Source organism: Helobdella robusta, assembly GCF_000326865.2.
Source record: "Helobdella robusta unplaced genomic scaffold HELROscaffold_41, whole genome shotgun sequence".
Taxonomy (NCBI): Eukaryota; Metazoa; Annelida; class Clitellata; order Rhynchobdellida; family Glossiphoniidae; genus Helobdella; species Helobdella robusta.
In genome coordinates this window covers 72,921-93,218 of record NW_008704941.1, presented here as the reverse complement: position 1 = coordinate 93,218, position 20,298 = coordinate 72,921, and the positions used below count along the sequence as shown (strand labels likewise).

Genomic DNA, 20,298 nt, shown 5'->3' with positions numbered 1-20,298 from the left:
TTATCGTAATATATATATATATATATATATATATATATATATTTATATAAATTTTTTGTAATATATATGAATGAGGTGGCAAGGACGTCTTAAAATTTTATTCCATTTTGGTATTACATGTAAGCTGAACTCTATGGGATGCGGTTTTCGGCAAAGATTAAATTTAAATTTGCTTTTTTGGTAAGAGACTGTCTATTTGAAGAGGCACTGTTTTATCTGATTGAACAGCTGGCGCCGGTGTCAAAAGTTCATGGACGTAATGATATGGGGTCATCCGGCCATGGTGATCTGTTTACGCTAGCTTTCCGCTTCTCAAATTTCGGAAAAAAAATTAGCTGTTGTAACAACAAAAGCTTGAAACTCATTCTCTTTCCATTTAAAAAATGGTTCAATCACTAATCGACAGTTTTTTTAGTACATTGAAACATCATTATTTTATTGAGGTACACTTTATTTTACAGCGCTTTCGAAATATGGTACTGATATATATATTTGTGTGTGTGTGTGTGCGCGCGCGCGGGCGTGTATGTGCACGTGTATGTTTTCATGTGTTTGTATATAAAGAACTAAATACGATATTTATGTATTTACAACCTTAATATATGAAACTCTTGGTAAACTAGCCCTCGCTCCAGCACTCATGGTTGTAGTGGTCAGCACAGTCAGCAGTCCAATCGAGACTCGGGCAGGTGATGATTCTATGTTGATCCAGAATGAGACCCATGAAAGTATGACAATCAAGATGCTGGGTACATAGACTTGGATGAGAAAAAAACCAATGTCACGACGCAAGACGAACCGCACTTCCAAGCATGGGTACGTTCCTTCAAACATTTATTGGAAGCAATTTTTAAACAGTATAATATTTACTTGAAATTATTATAAATCATTCAATTATTTTTTGTCAAAAAATTAATTAAACTTTTATAAGTTATAATCAAGAAATAGTGCCTATCGTATAAGTATATTTTCATGAAAACAAAATGCAAGCACACGCTGTGCTCAGACTGTACATATACGCACATATGCACACGGAGGATAAAGATAGATTTTGGGATAAGATAAATGAAATGATAATTGGGATATCTGGAAAAGAAATGGTGGTTTGGGGAGACTTGAATAGATATGTTGGAAAAAAAACGTATTGTTTATGAGCAAGTGCATGGTAGAAATTGGTATGGAGAAAGGAATAAAGATGGCGAAAAAATTTTAGGCTTTGGAATTACCTGGAACATGAGAATTTACATCACTTGGTTTAAGAAAAAACCATACCATTTAATTACGTATAAACCTTAAAAGGTCAAGAGCACAATAGATTTCATTTTGGCAAAAAGAGAAAGCTAGAGGTGCTTTAAAAATGTTTTGTAATAAAGAATGTGTTAAGCAGCATGAACTCCTGGTATGTGATTTTATACTAAAACGAAAAGAAAAGACAAAAAAGATTACAGAACCCAAGATTAAAACTTGGAAAATAAGAAAACCGAAAAATCATGAGAGCATATCAAAATAGGATTCGAACAGAGAGTATTATTGATAATGATCTAGGTGTAGAAAAATCATGGGTTGAAATGAAAAATGGTATGTTGAATGCAGCTGAGACAACATGTCAGGTAAGGAAGTGGCCAGCACAATATAAGGAAAAATGGTGGTGAAACGAAAGGGTCGAATAGACAATAAGGGATAAGAAAATAGAATTTAGAAAATGGATAATATCAAAAATAAAAAAAATCATAGGGCTTATCAAACTTTTAAAAAGAAGGCCAAGGTAGAAATAGCGATAGCAAAAAAAAGTAGAACAAGGACTTTTCAGAAAAGCTGAGTACAGAGGACGGTAAGAAATCCGTTTACCGAGATAAAAAAAAAATATTAGAATATGAGATTATTATGCTGTTGCGTTAAAAAGATGCAAACCAAGTTAGCATCACCATTATCTTGTTGAAATAAAAGATAATGAAAATTTTAGTTGATTTGCAACAATGTTTAAAAATCGATGTGAAAGAAGCAATAGAACCTGCAGTGTAATTCTGTGAGCAGTCTCTTCGAATGAACCTTTCAATAGTAAATTGTGGAAGAATCTTATTTTCTCCCAAATCAATTACTTTTTCAGCTTTCCCGTCCATCCATTGGAAATACATGTCATCCGTTGTGTAACCAACTGCATAAAAATGTATAAAACGATTATAAATGAAAAAAAAAATAAATTTTGATTATAACAATTGGATTAAGACTGTCAGAAATGCAATTATTGATGAAAATCACATCATGTTCGGCGTTAGTTAACTTCTAATCTAACGGTTGATCGTAAATCATTTTCAAGTTTCTTTAGTTCAAAACCAAAATTTTGGTTTGTTTTATGCATGATAGAACAGAAAAGCTTTTTTCGGTATTCCTGATGAAAATATATAAAAGTGTTATATTTTACGATGTCGAGAGATTGTAAAACTAAATATTCACTTTGAATAAACAAGGAACCAATAAATAGGCACAGTATAAAAATATTTGATCATCTGGGCACAACCACAACGTATCAATTTGAACTCCGGAGTTGGTATAGGAATACCGAAAAAAGCCTTTCTGTTCTATCATAAAACTGGGCAGTAAAGTCCTTCGATCTACAGAAGAAGAAAAAGACCTCAAAATCACTATTCATATATGCACGAAAACATCAAGACAATGTAGACAAAACAGCAGCCAAAGCATATCATCACACACAAAGCATGCAATAAGTGAAAATATTTTTGTCATATTTGAACCTATTAACTACATGCAATGGGAAACAGGACCAGACGCTTTAACCATTAGGACAGCACTCTAGCAACTTCATCAACCTCTCAACTGTGGATGACGACACAAATTAAAAAACTCATCAGTAAAAAACGGGCTTTATAAAAAATATAAAAATTACGCAACATATGAAAATATCATTATCTATTACACAATTGAAAATGAAGTTAACAACATTATTAAAGTGTCTAAAACCAAGTACTGTAATAACATTTTCGGCAGACCTGAGACTAACAGCAAGGAAAATAGAAAACTATTAACTATTAAGTTAAACCAAAAAATTGTACTTTATAAAAAAAGAGAATTCCATTGTCAAAGATCAGCTTGAGATTGCCAATATTTATAACAATTTTTTCACTGATTTATTTAGTAAAAATTTACCAACCAACAATAGTTTTTATACTTTTTTTTAAATGGGATCTCCTTTTCCATCTATTTAATGCCAACCTGTCCAGACGAAATATTCAACATTGTAAAATCTTTATTCAACTCATCTAGTTTGGACCACTGTAAGTTTTCAAACAAAATCTTAAAATATATAAATTATTCAATTTGTCATATATTGGCACATTTATTTAATTTATCACTCTCTACCGAAATTTTTCCAGATTGTCTTAAGATTGCGAGGGTGGTTCCAATCCATAAATCTGACTCACGTATTAATGTTAATAATTACAGACCAGTTAGTATATTATGTTGTATCTCAAATGTGTTAGAAAAGGTTGCCGAGATAAGATTTGAGTCATTTATGAGTGCCAATAAAATTTTAACAAATGACCAATTTGATTTTTGAAAGAATTGTTCGACTGAGGATGCAGTTATGAAGCTTTTTAATGATATCGTTTTTAAATATGATGCTGACCATGTTGTCTCTACCGTGATTTTGAATTTTTCGAAAGCATTCGATTCCGTTTCATACGATATACTGTTGCTTAAATTGAAATTTGAACATTACGGAATCAGAGGGCATGCTTTAAAATGGTTTCGTAGTTACCTTACAAATAGATATCAATATGTATCAATAAATCATTGTAACTTAGATACTCGTCGAGTGGTAAGTGGGGTACCCCAGGGAAGTATTTTGGGCCCAAAATTATTTATACTTTTTATCAATGGTATTATCAATACAACCAAAATCTCTAAATTCATCATTTATGCAGATGACACAACCTTGGTCAACACTTCTAGAGACATAAAGAATTTGAATTAAAAAGTATTATCATTTTTTTAAATAAATAAATTGCCTTTAAATTTAAAAAATTCTTTTTACATCTTATTTGGCCCTAAAGTTAAAACCAATAATTATCGTTTCAATAACCTGTCAATAAAGATTGGTGAAACTATATTGCCGCGTGTTGAGTCAATAAAATTTATGGGAATCATGTTACAGAGCGATCTGAAATGGTCGCAACATATTGAAACAACTACCAACATTTTAATTCATTAGAAGTAATAATTTCAAATAGTCGAAACCGCGGCAAGCTTAAATTATGTAAAAGTAGAACGGTAATAAATGATAGGCATTGGGCTGTGCGGGGCATAAATCGGTGGAAGGGATTACGTCATTGATATGAGCAACTTAAGCCTTCAAATAGAAGCCTTCAAATTTTCACTTAAAGAAGCTGTTATCAGAATTAATTAATTGTACATTACTTTTATTTCATTATAAATCTAAGTGTGAATGCATGTAATACAACTATCTGAGTTAAGTTGAATGAATATTTCTAATATCTGTTATCTTACTTTATTTCAATTTAAATGTAATAAATTATTGTAAATCTTCGTGTGTATGTATATATATATGTATTATTTATATATATGTACATATATTTATATATGTATGTATATATGTATGTATATATATATATATATATATTTATATGTATATATATATGTATATATATATATATATATATATATTCGATTTTTATGCACTTAGATAGGGTGGTCTGCGTGGCACAAGCTTACTTTGATTGCCTGTTTTATTTCTTTGTGAATAAACGAATTCTTGAATAAACGAATGTCTGTACAAACAATTGTTTGGATAAATTGCACACTTGGTCTATTTATAATAAAATTAGTATAAACATTAAAAAAAACTAAGTTGATGAATTTGTTTTAAAATTAGGTGATAGCATAATCGACAAAGTTGAAGAATTTAAACTTTTAGAAGTTGTGGTAGACAAGAAATTAAATTTTAAAAAATATATTGATTTTATTATGCAAAAAAATAAACAGATATCCGCGAATAATGAACCGATTAAAATATCTTTTACCAAATAAACTTTTAGTTTTAATGAATTACGCATTTATATACCCACACTTGTATTATAGAAATCTAATATTGAGTAACACGTTTAAAACGTATTTAGATATTTTATTTAATGCCCCAAAAAAGCATTAAGAATTATATATAAATTTTTGAAATATTTTAGATAAGAAAACCTTTTAAATGAACTTTAAATTTTATCAGTTTTTGAAATTAATGACCCCGAATGCTGTTGTTTTATTTTTAAATTAGTTAATAATCTTCAAATAACATCAGGCGAACACCTACATGAATCATTTAAACATGGTAATAAGGCTAGATCATGAGCTAATTGTGAAAATATATTAAAAATCTCCGTAAAACCCAACTATTAATACTATAAATAGAATAAACTACTAATATTTATAAAGACTTGTATGGTTTACCAATCAGTCAGTCAGTCAGTCAGTCAGTCAGTCAGTCAGTCAGTCAGTCAGTCAGTCAGTCAGTCAGTCAGTCAGTCAGTCAGTCAGTCAGTCAGTCAGTCAGTCAGTCAGTCAGTCAGTCAGTCAGTCAGTCAGTCAGTCAGTCAGTCAGTCAGTCAGTCAGTCAGTCAGTCAGTCAGTCAGTCAGCCAGCCAGCCAGCCAGTCAGTCAGTCAGTCAGTCAGTCAGTCAATCAATCAATCAATCAATCAATCAATCAATTAGCTTGTAAAGCGCTATTTCCGCAATGTTCAACAGCGCTCCTCAATGAATTTTGCAAACAGATAGGTCTTCCGATCCGCTCTGAACATCGTAAATGATGAAAAAGTAGTCAAAGAAGAAGGTAGAGAGTTCCAGAAAAAAAAGCCAGAAAAAGCAAAAGCGGATTTAGCAAAAGAGTGTTAAACACGAGTTAAGAAGAAGCGAGAACAAGAAGACGATCGTAAACCGGGACGTTTAGGTTCAATTAATATATCTGATAAGTACTTAGGAAATAATTTAGATTGAGACTTATACATAAATGTGCAAATTTTAAAAATTATTCTATATTTTATTGGAAACCAGTGCAGAAGAACAAGATATGAAAAAATATGAGAAAAGAATGGGCACGAGCAACTAGACGAGCAGCAGAGTTAAAAGCTTTGCTTATAGGATAGACTATACAATCAGGAAGAACATAGCAGAGCGAGTTACAATAGTCAATCCTAGATAAGACTAACGAAGTAACAAGAAGGAGAAGAGTAGGATCATCAAGAAAAAGCAAAAGTTTTTTTATTCTACGTAGATGAAAGTAAGAACTTCTAGCAACACTATTAATCTGAGAAGAAAGAGACATACTAAAATCAAAAAAGGCTAGACTACGATAATTGAAAAAAGACATAAAGATAGATTATGAAGAACACTATTGAGATTAGATGAAGAAAAAGAAGAATAAATATACGAATCATCAGCATATAGTTGACTAGTGAAAGAACACTTATTAATAATACGAGGTAGTTCAGAGGTATAGAGTATAAATAGAAGAGGGCCAAGGATAGAACCCTGAAGTACCCAGAAAGTACAAGTAGAGGAGTTAGAAGTAGAATTATTGAAAACAACAGGAGAAAAACGATAGTAAAAACGATTACTAAGATAAGAAAAAAACCAAGATAGACAAGAATCAGTAATATTAAAAGAAAGATCTAGCAGCTTTAAGAGAATAGTATAATCAACAGTATCAAAGGCAGAGAAAAAATCAAGAGCAAGAAGAAAAGTAAGATTACTATTGTCACTAGAGAGAAAGATATTATTGTGTGTTTTGAGTAAAGAAGTTTCAGTACCGTGAGCAGGTCTAAAACCAAATTGAGATACAGGTAGCAAGGAGTTAGAGTTTAAACCAATCAATTTTTGTTTAGCGTCTAGAGACCGTAGTCAGGTAGGACGTTGTTTTCTTTGCCATCAATTTTTCGCGCCAAATTAGGCGACCAGTTCATTTAAATTTAGAGCTTTCATGTTTAGCTCGATTGTTTGCGACCAGGACTTTTTTGGACGGCCTTTGGGACGTGTGCCAGGTACTTCAACATTTGCAAAAATTATAACACTGTTTCCACTTCGCTTGACATGACCAAACCACCGCAGACGGTGTAGCCGGCATTCGTCCTTTATATCATCTAAACCAGCACGACGCAGGATTTTGGTAGATTTGATGTGGTCCTTCAGACTAATTTGTTGCATCTATCAAAGCATCTTCATGTCGGTTCGTTGAAGTTGTTGTTCCAGTTTGGTTGTCATTGACCATGTTTCTGCACCATATAACAACACCGGACGTATCACAAATTTATAAAATCTTGATCGTAAAGGTGGTGGGATGTCACGCCGCATCAATATAGAGGCAAGGAGATGCCATTATTCCAGGCTGCACGTATGCGTGTTTGAACGGCAGCTTCAGCTGTTCCAGTACAATCCAGAACATTTCCTAGATATTGAAACGATGTGACTTTCTCTACCTTAATGGCTTCAAAAATATTGCTATTTGAATTTGTTGTTGTGGATTGATGCAAGCAGGACAAACAAAAATGGACACTTTAAATAAAGTACCAATCATTTTTAAACAACGTTTGTGACACTACTGGTTACACTGCTGACACTTAATTGAATTGTTACCTACACCAGCTTTACAAACTGAACAATGTTAACTTTGAATTCATGATTGGCGAGTCTGGTGTTTCAATCCTCAAACATCTATGCCGCTCTGCTCAGACATGGCTGTTAAAACGATATCATCAGCATATATTAGATTCCAAATGTCACCAGTGCGTATTGGTTTTGTGATTTCTTCCATCCCAGTTATAAATAACAGTGAACTGAGTATCGAGCCTTGGTGAACTCTAACGCCAATGTCAAATACATCTGTGTTTCCAACCGTTGGGCTGACGAGAGTCTTAGTATTCGTATACATTTCCATCACGAGTCAAACAAGATATTCTGGAATGAGTTGTCGACATAGACTCCGCCTGATTGCATCACGGGGAACTCTCGATCAAATGCTTTTTCAAAGTTTACAAAAATGTGTGATAGTTGTTGATACTTTGCGAGGTACTTCTCTTGCAGTTGCCGAAGGATGTGAATTGCATCAATTGTTGAAACCAAATTGATAATTTTCGATTGTGGTGTATGACGTTAATCTTCTCTCAATGATTTTCTGGACGATATGATGAACAGTTCAATGGATCATCTTTACCTTTGTATAGCTGAACTGTAATGCTATAGTTCCATTCAGTCGGCGTTGAGCAATTTCTCCAGACTTTACGGCAAAGTTGTAATAACATTTGGATACCTGCAGTACCAGATGCTTTGATAATGTCATTTGTGAGTCCAGCTGCTGCTTTTCCATCCTTCATAGCTTTCAGAGCTTCTGTAAGCTCCTTAACAGTGATGGCTGAAATCGGACCTTCAATGGGTGAAGCGTCAAAGTTGACGTTGATGAGATTTGTTTCATTTAACAGACAGTTGAAGTATTTTTTCCACTGTAGCTTGATCTCATCTTCTTCAAGAACCTCTCATTTTTGTCGTTATTGATACATGAGGCACCAACTATGTCTTTTCCATACGCTTTGCTTGTTTTGCTATACAATACAGAGATTTTATTTGTTCACCTTTGCTTTTAGTGAGCCACTCTCTGCACTTACAAGAATAGAGCTCATAAGTTAAAGATTTAAGAGGAATAAGCTTATCAAGAATAGAAGTAATGTATATATTATAAAAGCATAGATAAAATCATCAACATCAGAAAATAAGGTAGTATCAAAAATCGTAAAAAAAATCAGGTAGTATCAAAAATAGTTTCAGTAAGAGATTGAAGAAAAATATCTTTATTAAGAGAAGACCGGCATTTTTTAGAAATAGACATAGATGAATTAAAAGGAAGAAAATCTAGAGAATCAATAAGGAGGTGATCAGAGTAAGGAATAGAGCTAGCAGAGATAAAGATTAGAAAAAACGAAGCTATAATAAAATCAATAGTGTTACTACCAGAAATATGGGTAGGAAAAGAACAATATTGTGATAAGTTAAAAAGAGTCAAAATATCAACAAATCTACTAATGTAAGAACACGATAAGTTATTGAAGTGCAAGTAGAAATCACCAAAGATGTAGAAAGTAGGGATGCACCGAAGTTCGGCCCCGGCCAAAATCCGGCTTTTTTTCAAATCCGGCCGATTTAGGGATTTAGGGCCGGATTTAAATCTATCCGGATTTAGGGCCGGATTTAAGCGTCTATCAACATTTAAAAATGTTATAAATAGAAAAAAATTTTTATTGAATTCTATTAATTTTCTGACGATAAGTTAAAGGTATGTATATATTATATATATATATGTTATATATATATATATTATATATATATATATATATATATATATATATACATATTTTTTTTTTTTTGTAACAGACTGTTGTTAACGCAACATTTCAAAAATTCAACACTACTTTCAACATTGTTCAACTTTTTTATATTTCTTTTTAATTTATTAATTTCAGAGAAATTAGACATTTTATTGTTTTTTAAAAAATTTTTTTATTAAATAAATTTGCAAATAGCTAGCTATATCGAGTTATAAATTACTCATCTTCAGTGCATTATATATAAGGTATGTAAGATATTTGATATAAAGGAACAAGTAATTATTAATTTATATAAATTATTTAATTAAAACAGAAAACCAATAAAATAAATTTAATAACTATAAACAATATAAAACGCGATTTTTAAAATTTTAACGGCAAGATTGTTTATATTATGGTTGTTAAGGTAAATATCAACGCTCAGCCGAGAAGCGCGAATTAATTTATTTAATTGACTACATATTATTAATATTATTTTGACAATATTTAAAAACGTTATATGATTGTGTCAGTGTATGTTTGGTTTCTTTGTTACGCCGGATTGGATTTAGATATCTATTTTTATTTTATGATTTTTCGTAATTTTCAGCCTGCAGTATTTCTTTTATTTTTTTATTATTTTTATTTTATGTAGCTTGAATTGGTTTGTCTTTCAGACATTGTTCTACATTTTTCTTCTTAGTTTTAGAACGGAATTCATATATATTTTAATTGCATCGCATAATAATTTACAATTTATTTACAATTATCCCTTTCACCAGTTTTTAATGTTTTCATTTTAATGTTTTCATTTATTCATTTGTTTAGTGTTTTCATTTTAATTTTTACATTTATTTAATGACGTTTTTCATTTATTTGATGTTTTCATTTTAATGTTTCATTTATTTACTGTCTTTATATTAATGTCTTAATTTATTTAATGTTTTCATTTATTTGCGCATTGCCAAAGAATCTCTAACCTCCTACTTAATAACGGCTATACAAGTTCACTAATTAAAAAAAGTGATCTTAAAAAAAGAAAACCGATTTTAATTACAACAACAAAAACAGCAATGAAAACAAAAATATTATGATAAATTACAAAAACCACATGTCAACAGCGTTTAGACAAGATGAGGAAATTACGAAAAGAATTATTAGAAACAACGTCAAACCATATTAAAAAAGAAACCGTTAAATTTAAGATCTATTACACCAACCATAAAACTTCTATAATTATATATTATTGTTACTCTTGAACGCTCGTTACTACAAACACCAATGTTATAACATCAATGATCTCTATATCTCCAACACTAGTGTTTGTTGTAGCTTCCAACGATCGTCGAGTATTCGTTATTCCGTAGGTTCAAGACTTTCGGTAGATGAACACAACTGTTTCAAACGCCAACTTTGTTGAACGTTTATTTGAATGCCAACAGTAATAGAAACACTAAACTAATCCTAGTAACTACATAAATCACAATTACAACTTCGCATCAAACCTTACTAGAAACCTTCCTTTCAAATCTCGCTCTCTTTGCAGGACCATATGTAAGGTTATATAAGGCTACGGTAGAATTTTACATACAAAGAGATACAAATATAGCAAAGATAACGAATAATCAAGATAAATAATATAGCGCAATTTGACCAATGCAGCGGTTATAACAATATAATGCGATGTCTATGGTTTGTTGACATGTCCGCACGTTGCTTTTTGGCAATTCCTAGCTGCGGAAAGGTTTTACGGATTGCTTTTCGTCAAAAATATGTTTATCAAATTCTATTGTCAACACCGCTAAAATTTAATCGTCGACCGGAAAGCTCAAGCCAATGGAATGACTCCAGCTATTTATCGTTCATAAAGAACAACGTGATTGCCGTTCCCTTTTGTAAAAAGAGTTTTTTGTGTGTGTTTTATGTAGGATATTCTTCCACCTACACAGTTCTACCTTCACACATTCATCAACAGTTACTCAATGTATGTTATATAAAACGTCCGAAGCATTTTTAGTGACAACAGGAATCTAGGACTTTTTGCCAACATCAACCATGCGCCCCTTAGAGTAGGCGCTGTGCACATTGCGCTGTATAAATGACACATTTTTATTAATTATGAAAAACATTTGCACAAGCAAGCCATAATAGATAATAAACCGTGATCTCCCAATGTACTCAATTAAATGCAAAAATGGTTGGTGTGGGCACCAAAACTCTGAATACATCGGGATGACAACAACGAAATTATCAAGAGGGCTTGTTATGCATATTTAGTCAGAAACAACGAAAAATGACCTGAAAGAGAAAGACAAACAAAATTTACCAAACAGATACTTGATAATAACTTAGAAATAATTCAATACAACAATCCACACAATTTAGGGATTGCAGAATCTTTGCTCATTGCACAAAGACGTCCAGCAATAAATATTCAACAACACGTTACTGATGTCTTACCGACTAACAAAGTTAAAAGTCAAACAAAGTCATTTAGTATGAAGTTAGAAGCCGAACAAAGTCATTTGGTGAAGGCACTCAGCAACAAAGTCACTCTAAACCAGTATAAACGGGCATAAAATAACAAAACCGTATTTAACACTGATGATGACAAATAATTGTCAAAAAAAAATTTATGTTTGAATGTACATATATATTTTAAAAAAATGAAAAAAATGAATTAAATTTTTGTTTATGAATTTAACAAATTTTACAATACAATGAAATTCGTCGTTCAAAAAATTGAAAAACTTAATTGCACAATAAACAATTGATAAATTTTTGTGCTTAAAAAAGAGTCGTTTTGGACCAATGAAATTAATGCAAATAAAAATGATAATAAGAAACTATGGCAAAATATCAATACGATTTTATGCAGGATGACCGTTGATGCCTCAATAGGTTCTGCACTAGTAGCTGAGAGTTTTGTTAAATATTTTAGGAACAAAATTTTGGATATTAAGAAAGCAATAAAGGTTCGTAGCAAACCCTCCTTTTTTGTGAACAAAATTGACTTACATGTTTTTACGGAGTTTGCCCAGTGCTCAAATTCTTATGTTAGATCGATTGTTGCGAGTTCTGCATTTGCAACCTGTGGGTTTGACTATATAACTACCGTGATGCTTATAAAGCATATTGATATATTTTTGCCATATCTAACGGATTTAATTAACCAATGCTTTTCTACTGGCCAATTTCCTTCTGTGTTTAAGCATGCAATAGTGAAACCACTCCTTAAACATCGGTCAAATAATGTTGATGACCTCAAAAGTTATAGACCAGTGTCAAATTTGTTGAATGTGTGAAAAGTAGTCAAAAAAATTATGGTAAACCAGTTTGTTGGTTATTTACAAGATAACAACCTTTTTCCGGGTTGTCAGTCTGGACACAGAAAATTTTACTCAGTTGAAACAGCACTTTTGAAGTTGGTTAAGTATCTGTATGAGTCATTTGATCCCAAAAATATCTGTTGTGGCTCTACTTGACATGGGTGCGGCATTTGATTGTGTTAATTATGCCGTTCTTATTCAAAGGCTGCAGTTATGTTATGGAGTGTCTGAAAGGCCTTAGATTTGTTTAAATCCAACCTAAGTGGGAGATCCCAGCAGGTGTTTTTTAATGTACTTTTTACCAAGGAATATTTGGAATACTGTGTACCGCAGGGGTACGTTCTTAGACCAATTTTTATGGTGTGTTTGAAATTATTGACAGATACGGTTTTATGGGTTTTGCTTATACAGATGATATTCAGATTGTAGCTAGAACTTTGCCAGAAATACTTGAATCGGTTGCAGATCGACACGCGAATTGTTTGTCTGACATATGGAAAATTGAAAAAAACAAACCTTAAATAATTAATACCTAAAATTCGGTGGAATACATACAATTATATATATATATATATATATATATATATATATATATATATATATATATATATATATATATATATATATATATAACTAGGGCTAACACTGTCGTAGATACAATTGTTTAAAAATATCATTACATTTTCAGCTTTGATCAGTTTCTTGTTCAGTTTTTCAATATTTCGTATAATATTTTTATCATCGTTTTTTTAACTTATTTAAATAAAAACAAAGTTTTAGGTACTTTTTTATTCATTTTTATCTTATACAGAAAAAGCATTTTTTGGTAATCCTTTGCCATCTTTAATTATTATTTGAACATTTATAAAGCGCCAATTAAATCAATATTTCAAAGGGGCTATCAAATTCATTTTTAATTCACGACAGCAATAAATTAATAAATCTACAGAAACAAAAATCTCTTACAATAATAATCGAACTTGATAAATAAATTTCAACCCCAATACACCTTCAAATGAACTATTCTCTAAATAAATGCATTCCTACTAATAATCATTCACCAAATAATAAAACCAGTTGAAAACATTCAACAAAACAAATAAATAAACAACATCAGCTAATCAACCAACCATATATAAAAAAAGAGAATCAAACATCGAAACCTAAATATACCTATGATATACATATTGCATAAAAGTCATAAAAACATTTAAAAAAATAATAATTATTATAAATTTCTATAATGTAAAAAAATAAGAATTCAGTAATTTTTAAAACGAAAGTAAACTTAAATCAAGCGGAACACACAGCGGAACTACAAACAGAAAATTTTTTTCTCAAATCTTTAGCTTGGTAATTGATTGATAAGAGGTTTGAGTTGTTTGATGTGAGTTGAACAGCTCCGAACATGCTTACTTTTGGTGAACATCTGCTGATTATTTATGAAGGGACACAGACTACTAAACATTTTAACATGATGAGTGATATTTTCAACATAACTCTCTTTTTTTATTGTCAGCCAGTGTAACTTTTTGAGCAGAGGGGTAACATGATCAAACTTTACAGCACCAAGAACCAATTTTGCTGCTTGATTCTGAATAGCTGCAACATTGCGATTGATTTACTAGACAGACTACAAAATACTGTTGCAGTAATCTACCCGCAAATGAATAAAAGTATAATGAAAGCATTCGAAAATAAGAAAATAAATTTTCATCTCTAATTCACAATTTATTAAAACTTAGACATCTCGAATCTTTAACTTCATTAATTTTTTCTTCAAAGAAGTCTATGAACTTTTGAGCTGAGTGATCAGTGGTGTTTTTTAAATCATCCGCAGAGTTATCTTTGCAAAACAATCTATTAATAAAAGCCCATAATCGTTTCGGATTGTTACTATTTTGACAAACAACATCCTTCCAAGATGTGTTTTTTTTGTGCAAATGTAAAGCTCTTCATAGTTGAAGCGCTAATCCAGTTTTACTATCTTTATCATTCAACATTTTCTGTATTGTACTTCAATTTTCTACATTTTGCTTTCATTTTTCAACAGTCAGAATTAAACCAATGTGTCAACAATTCATTTCTGATTTCAATCACACGATAGAGAGCCACTATATCAATAAGTTTTTCCATTTCACTATTAAACAGGTGCAGCAATTCAATAGGATTCGACAAATTTGGACCAAGAAAACAAATTGATTTTGATTCATCTTTTTTCAAGATCGAACAGTTTTTCTTATTCTTGGTTTTACATCTTTTTTAACCAATAGACGCACCTGATGCAAAAAAGATCCGAGAAATGGCCATGGGAAGATATTTTGACCTTGGCAGGAAATGAACTAGAAGTAACAATCAAATCCAAAATTCCTCTTTTTTCATGAAGTGTTGTCACAAGTTCTATTTATTCTATTATTATCATCAAAAACATCACTTAACGCATCAGCATGACTGTCAGTATGTCTTTTCATGTACACATTGAAATCCCATGTTAATATAATGTTGTTTTCAATTAATGACAGTGCTGTTACAAGTTCTGCAAAAAACAAAACCGATCCAGGTAAAACCGATCCAGGTCTGCACACAGCCAGACAGACAATGCTGGTGCTGCTAATTTTTAACTTATTAGCAAGGGCTTAATAAAACAAATCTTGGTAATTCAATAGAAACAACAAAAAAATGTCCACTGCTGTCACAGAACTAGAAAGATGCCATGCTTCCGTCAGAATCAAAATATCTAAGTCATCATAAAGTATTTCATAAATATTGTTGAATTTAGTAATTATGTATCTGATAATTAACAATTTGATAATTAACAAAGAACATTGCTCCAGTCGTTCGTCTTCAAATTATTGTTGCTGTCTACATTCAAAGATTTGTTACCACTACCATTATAATAACTACATATATATATATATATAATATATATTATATATATATATATATATATTAAAAAATATATTATATATATATACATATGTATATTATATTATTATATATATATATATATATATACATATGTATATTATATTATTATTATATTATATATATATATATATATGTATATATATAGGAATAAGACTGTCGGAAATGCAATTATTGATGATAATCACAGCAGGTTCGGCGTTAGTTAACTTTCTGTAACAGCATTTCTGACAGTCTTAATGTAATATTTATTAAAAAACCACGAACTGGAAGAAACATCGTGGACGACCGCGATGATCGACTGGAACTGAACTTATAAGGAAGTTAACAAACCCCGAATATGCTGTGATTTTTATTTCAATACTTGCATATATATATATATATATATATATATACATATATTATATGATCATTTATCATTTGGCCAGGTTTTAAAGAAATTGATGATCTGTCAATCAACATTTCGGACAAATAATGCGGAGCCAATCCGTTTAAGCGTCTATAAACCAAAAAACAGACTTTAAAAACAATTCTTTTGTTGACCGGCTACCAATGCAATTTCGACAGAAGTGGGCTAATATGTTCAACACAACTAGCACCAACAACAATTCTTGCAACTCTATTCTGAACCATCTGCAACTTAGCAATCTCATGTTTCGAAACACCATAAAACAAGCTATTACAATAGTCCAATCTAGAATGTATAAACAAATGAATCAGAGTAACCATGGTTGATCTGTTCAAACTCTTTTTAACTCGATTCAATTGCCGCAATTGAAATAAACAAGATTTTACCAAAACCTTTATATGTTCATCCATACATAGATTTTTAACTATTTTAAAACCCAAAACTGTAGCCATATTTCCAAAATCAATAATCATGCCACTTATTTTCACAAAATCAACGTCAATCCTAGAGGTTTGCTACCAAGTTCCAACTGGTACCAGCTGAGTTTTTTCCTGATTCAATTTTATACCATTCAAACCCATCCACCTATCCAGTGCACCCAAACAATCCAACATTCTTTCAATCAAAAAATCAAACTCCCCATTCGCCACACTTGCAATTATCTGAACATCATCTGCATAAGCAAAACCCTTTAAAGAAAACTCCTCAATGAGATACGTAATATCGGCTGTATATAACGTAAAAAGAAGTGGGCCTAAAACAGACCCCTGGGGAACCCCAGACAAAACATCAACTGTATTTGACCAAGAATTATTGAAATAAACCTGTTGGGTACGTTTGCACAAATAAGATTTGAAAAATTCCAAAGCTAAGTCACAGACACCGTAACTTAAACATAATCGTAACAGTGTATCATAACAGTGTATCATGATTCACACAATCAAATTCGGCACTCATATCAAGTAGAGTAAGAAGAGAGACCTGATAGCGATCAGAAGCCTCAAAAATTTCGGCAAAAAGTTATTATCATTTAAATACTTTAGAAATTGTTTATGAACAATTCTTTCTAAAACCTTCGAAATAAAAGTTAAATTCGAGACAGGTCGAAAACTTTTAAGTTCATTCATGTCTAAAGACGCATGTTTCTGAAGAGGAATAATAATTGCATGCCTATAAACAGCTGGAAATGTGCCTGTTGACAGACACAAATTAATTAATTCCGTAAAATAGGGCAAAAAATAATCTATATATTGTTTAAAAATATTAGCAGGCATACAATCAATCATACAAGAGGTTGACGGAGACCTAATTACTAAGGTTCTAACTTCAGACTGCGATACCCGCGAAAATTCACAAAATTTTTCATCAACATTAGACCTACACTTTATAGTAGGCTCTCCAGCTACAGATATATTGTTTTTAATCCTTCCAATTTTTTTAATGAAAAATTCAACAAAATCTTTGGCTGTATGGTTCATAGTACAATTATTTGATGACTCTACATAAAATTTTATTTAAAATTCTCCATAACTTTTTAGGATCATTACCATTTTCCTCAACCAATTTTTTCCAATAATTTTCTTTTTTCTCCCTGAAATAGTTGTTTTTTACCCTTAAAGAATCAACCCACAATTTTTTGTCCCTCATTCTATAATGTAATCTATATTTTCTTTCTGCCCTTCGACAATCACGCCCATCTTACGACACTCACCATCATACCAAGGTGCAGTCGCCACTATTTTTGTTTCAACCATATGAATCGGTGCAACAGCATCAGCAATATTTAATTCATTATTAAATAGCTCAGCAGCTTCATTTGCATCAATAATATCACGAAATTTAACAATTGGTGATTCTTGAATTAATGAAATCAATTTATTTTTATCAATTCGATTCCAAGAACGCACTGATTGTTTCATCTTTCGAGAAAGCGGACGCGTTATAGGCAAAAACGCCGTTATCAAACTATGATCCGAGTGTATCCCACTCGGATATATCTTGATATCATTAACCGACATTTGATAACCAGACACGATGAGGTCTAGTATACATCCTAAATTATGCCTAGGCTCATTTATGACATTACGCATTAGAAAAAAATCAAATAAATTATTAAGGTGGATAGTGTGACCACAATCACTTTTCTCAACATGTATATTGAGATCACCCAATAAAATTACCTTATCACATAGTGATGTTACAAATTCTAATATTGAAAACAATTCCTCAAAAAATAATGAAGATATCATTACAAAGCCAGGCCGATACATCGCCAAAAAAGTATTTTAATTTTATCAATTTTTAAGTCAAGACAAAGTGCCTCAAATGAGGAAAAAACAGGTACATTTATTTTTTCAAATTTTAACAATTTCGAAAAAAAATTATTAACCCCCCATGGTATGGATCATTTACTTTTAAATATTCATTAAACATATATCCAGGTGGCATTGACATTTTCACCGATATATGATCAGAGGAACGATGCCAAGATTCAACGATAACAAAAATATCCAGACCCTCTATTAATAATTGATATACATCCCACCATTTAGTAATAATTGACCTAATATTTAATAACCCAAATTTAACCCCATTATTAACCAACCCAACACTATATTTATTTGATTTTACACCTACGTTAACTCCATCTTTTTGAACTTTACTATTCTCCATTTCCCCAGCTCTCTCCTGACCCTGTATAAAAAACCCGTATGGTCATTCGCCTGTTTTTCTTTTGCCTTATCAATCATTTTTTTTCAACGACAATCTTGCTGGGGTGTCAAATCATGTCTAATTATAATTTTATTCAAATCAGAATCAAATGATTTGATTTTGAACAAATTTTTCATGATGGCAGTTTTGGTATTGCTATTTCTGACAGCAACCAGCATAGGCCGTGGTGACTCACCTTTTATTCCCAGTCTACTTATTTTGAAATCATTAGTATTTTCAATTAAATCACATGACAATTCTTTACATATTTTTAATACAACAATTTTTTCCTCAACTAAAGTACCTTGTTCCTTAAGACCAAATACTAATATATTATTTTCTCTTTTTTTCCGCTCACTCTCTTCATCTAATTTTCTACTTACATTCATGACCTCGGTATTTACGGATTTTATTTAATTTTTAAATTCACCTTTAACAACATCAGCAAAGCTCACCTTCAACTCCTTTTTCATTATATCCATTTCTTTGGCAAACTCAGGACTGACGGCCACACCATTTTTTCCCAAATTATTCAACAATTGTTTTATGTTATTTACCTCAGAAATGAGCTGCTTGTTTGACTCACGAATGGTAGCAATTTCACCAAATTATTCAACAATTGTTTCATTTCATTCACTTCAGAAATGAGCTGATTATTTGACTCAGAAAAAGTAGCAATTTCAACTGCAGATTTTACAAAATGTCTATCAACATTTACTATAGCATTGTCAAAATTTTCGAAAATTTCCAGACAGCCATCCCAATGAAATTTTACATGTTTCATTTTAAACACAGGTAAATAGGAATCAGATATGTTTACACACTTTGTGTGCACATGAAATTTGCATGAACTGCATTGTAATTCTTTTTCAGTTCTTTTAATTTCATTTTTACAACAAGTGCACACTCTAGCATTTGCATTCGGCATGCTAACGATTGTCCAATCACCAAAAACCTGAATATCGTACAACGCAGCTTAAAACGAATATACCAAAAAATGAAAATTAATTCAACTTAAAAATTAACTAAAACCCCTAAAATATCGATATTAACCGAAAAATTGAATTTTCTGGAACTAAAGTGAATAAATAGTCCGTCCAAAAATTAAATGAAAATACTCAAAAACGACTCGAAAAACGGAAAAAAATATATATATATATATATATATATATTTTTATATATATATACACGTATATATATATATATATATATATATATATATATATATATATGTTGGTAATAGACCATAATTTTTACAATATTCTATAAATTTTACCGAATGTTTGGCGTTAATATGTTTGTAGTTCGTTTTTTCGATTTTTCTCACTAAAGTTTTTTGGTGAGAAAACTAAAGAATATGATGCTATCGATGAAGAAAAGGAAACCAACAAAGATTGACCAGCCAATAAAGAAACCTGACACCTAATTTCCATCTAAGTTCACTTTGACAAAGTCAATATTTTCCTATAAAACTTAACCGATAATGATTCATTCGGAATCGAAATATGGCCTTATTTGCAGCATGAATTCGGAAAATAAGTTTT

The 20,298-nt window shown here is 31.1% G+C and overlaps 1 protein-coding gene across 1 annotated transcript in view; it reads right to left on the bottom strand.

Annotated features, from left to right (window-relative positions):
• Positions 1 to 20,298, bottom strand: part of HELRODRAFT_84668 (hypothetical protein) — a gene marked incomplete at both ends in the record, with an annotated part of 28,345 nt that overhangs the window by 904 nt on the left and 7,143 nt on the right. The window contains 2 exons of the mRNA XM_009025287.1: positions 595 to 824; positions 2,012 to 2,155. Of these exons, the coding sequence (XP_009023535.1) occupies positions 595 to 824; positions 2,012 to 2,155 (374 nt within the window). The remainder of the gene's footprint in view (positions 1 to 594; positions 825 to 2,011; positions 2,156 to 20,298) is intronic.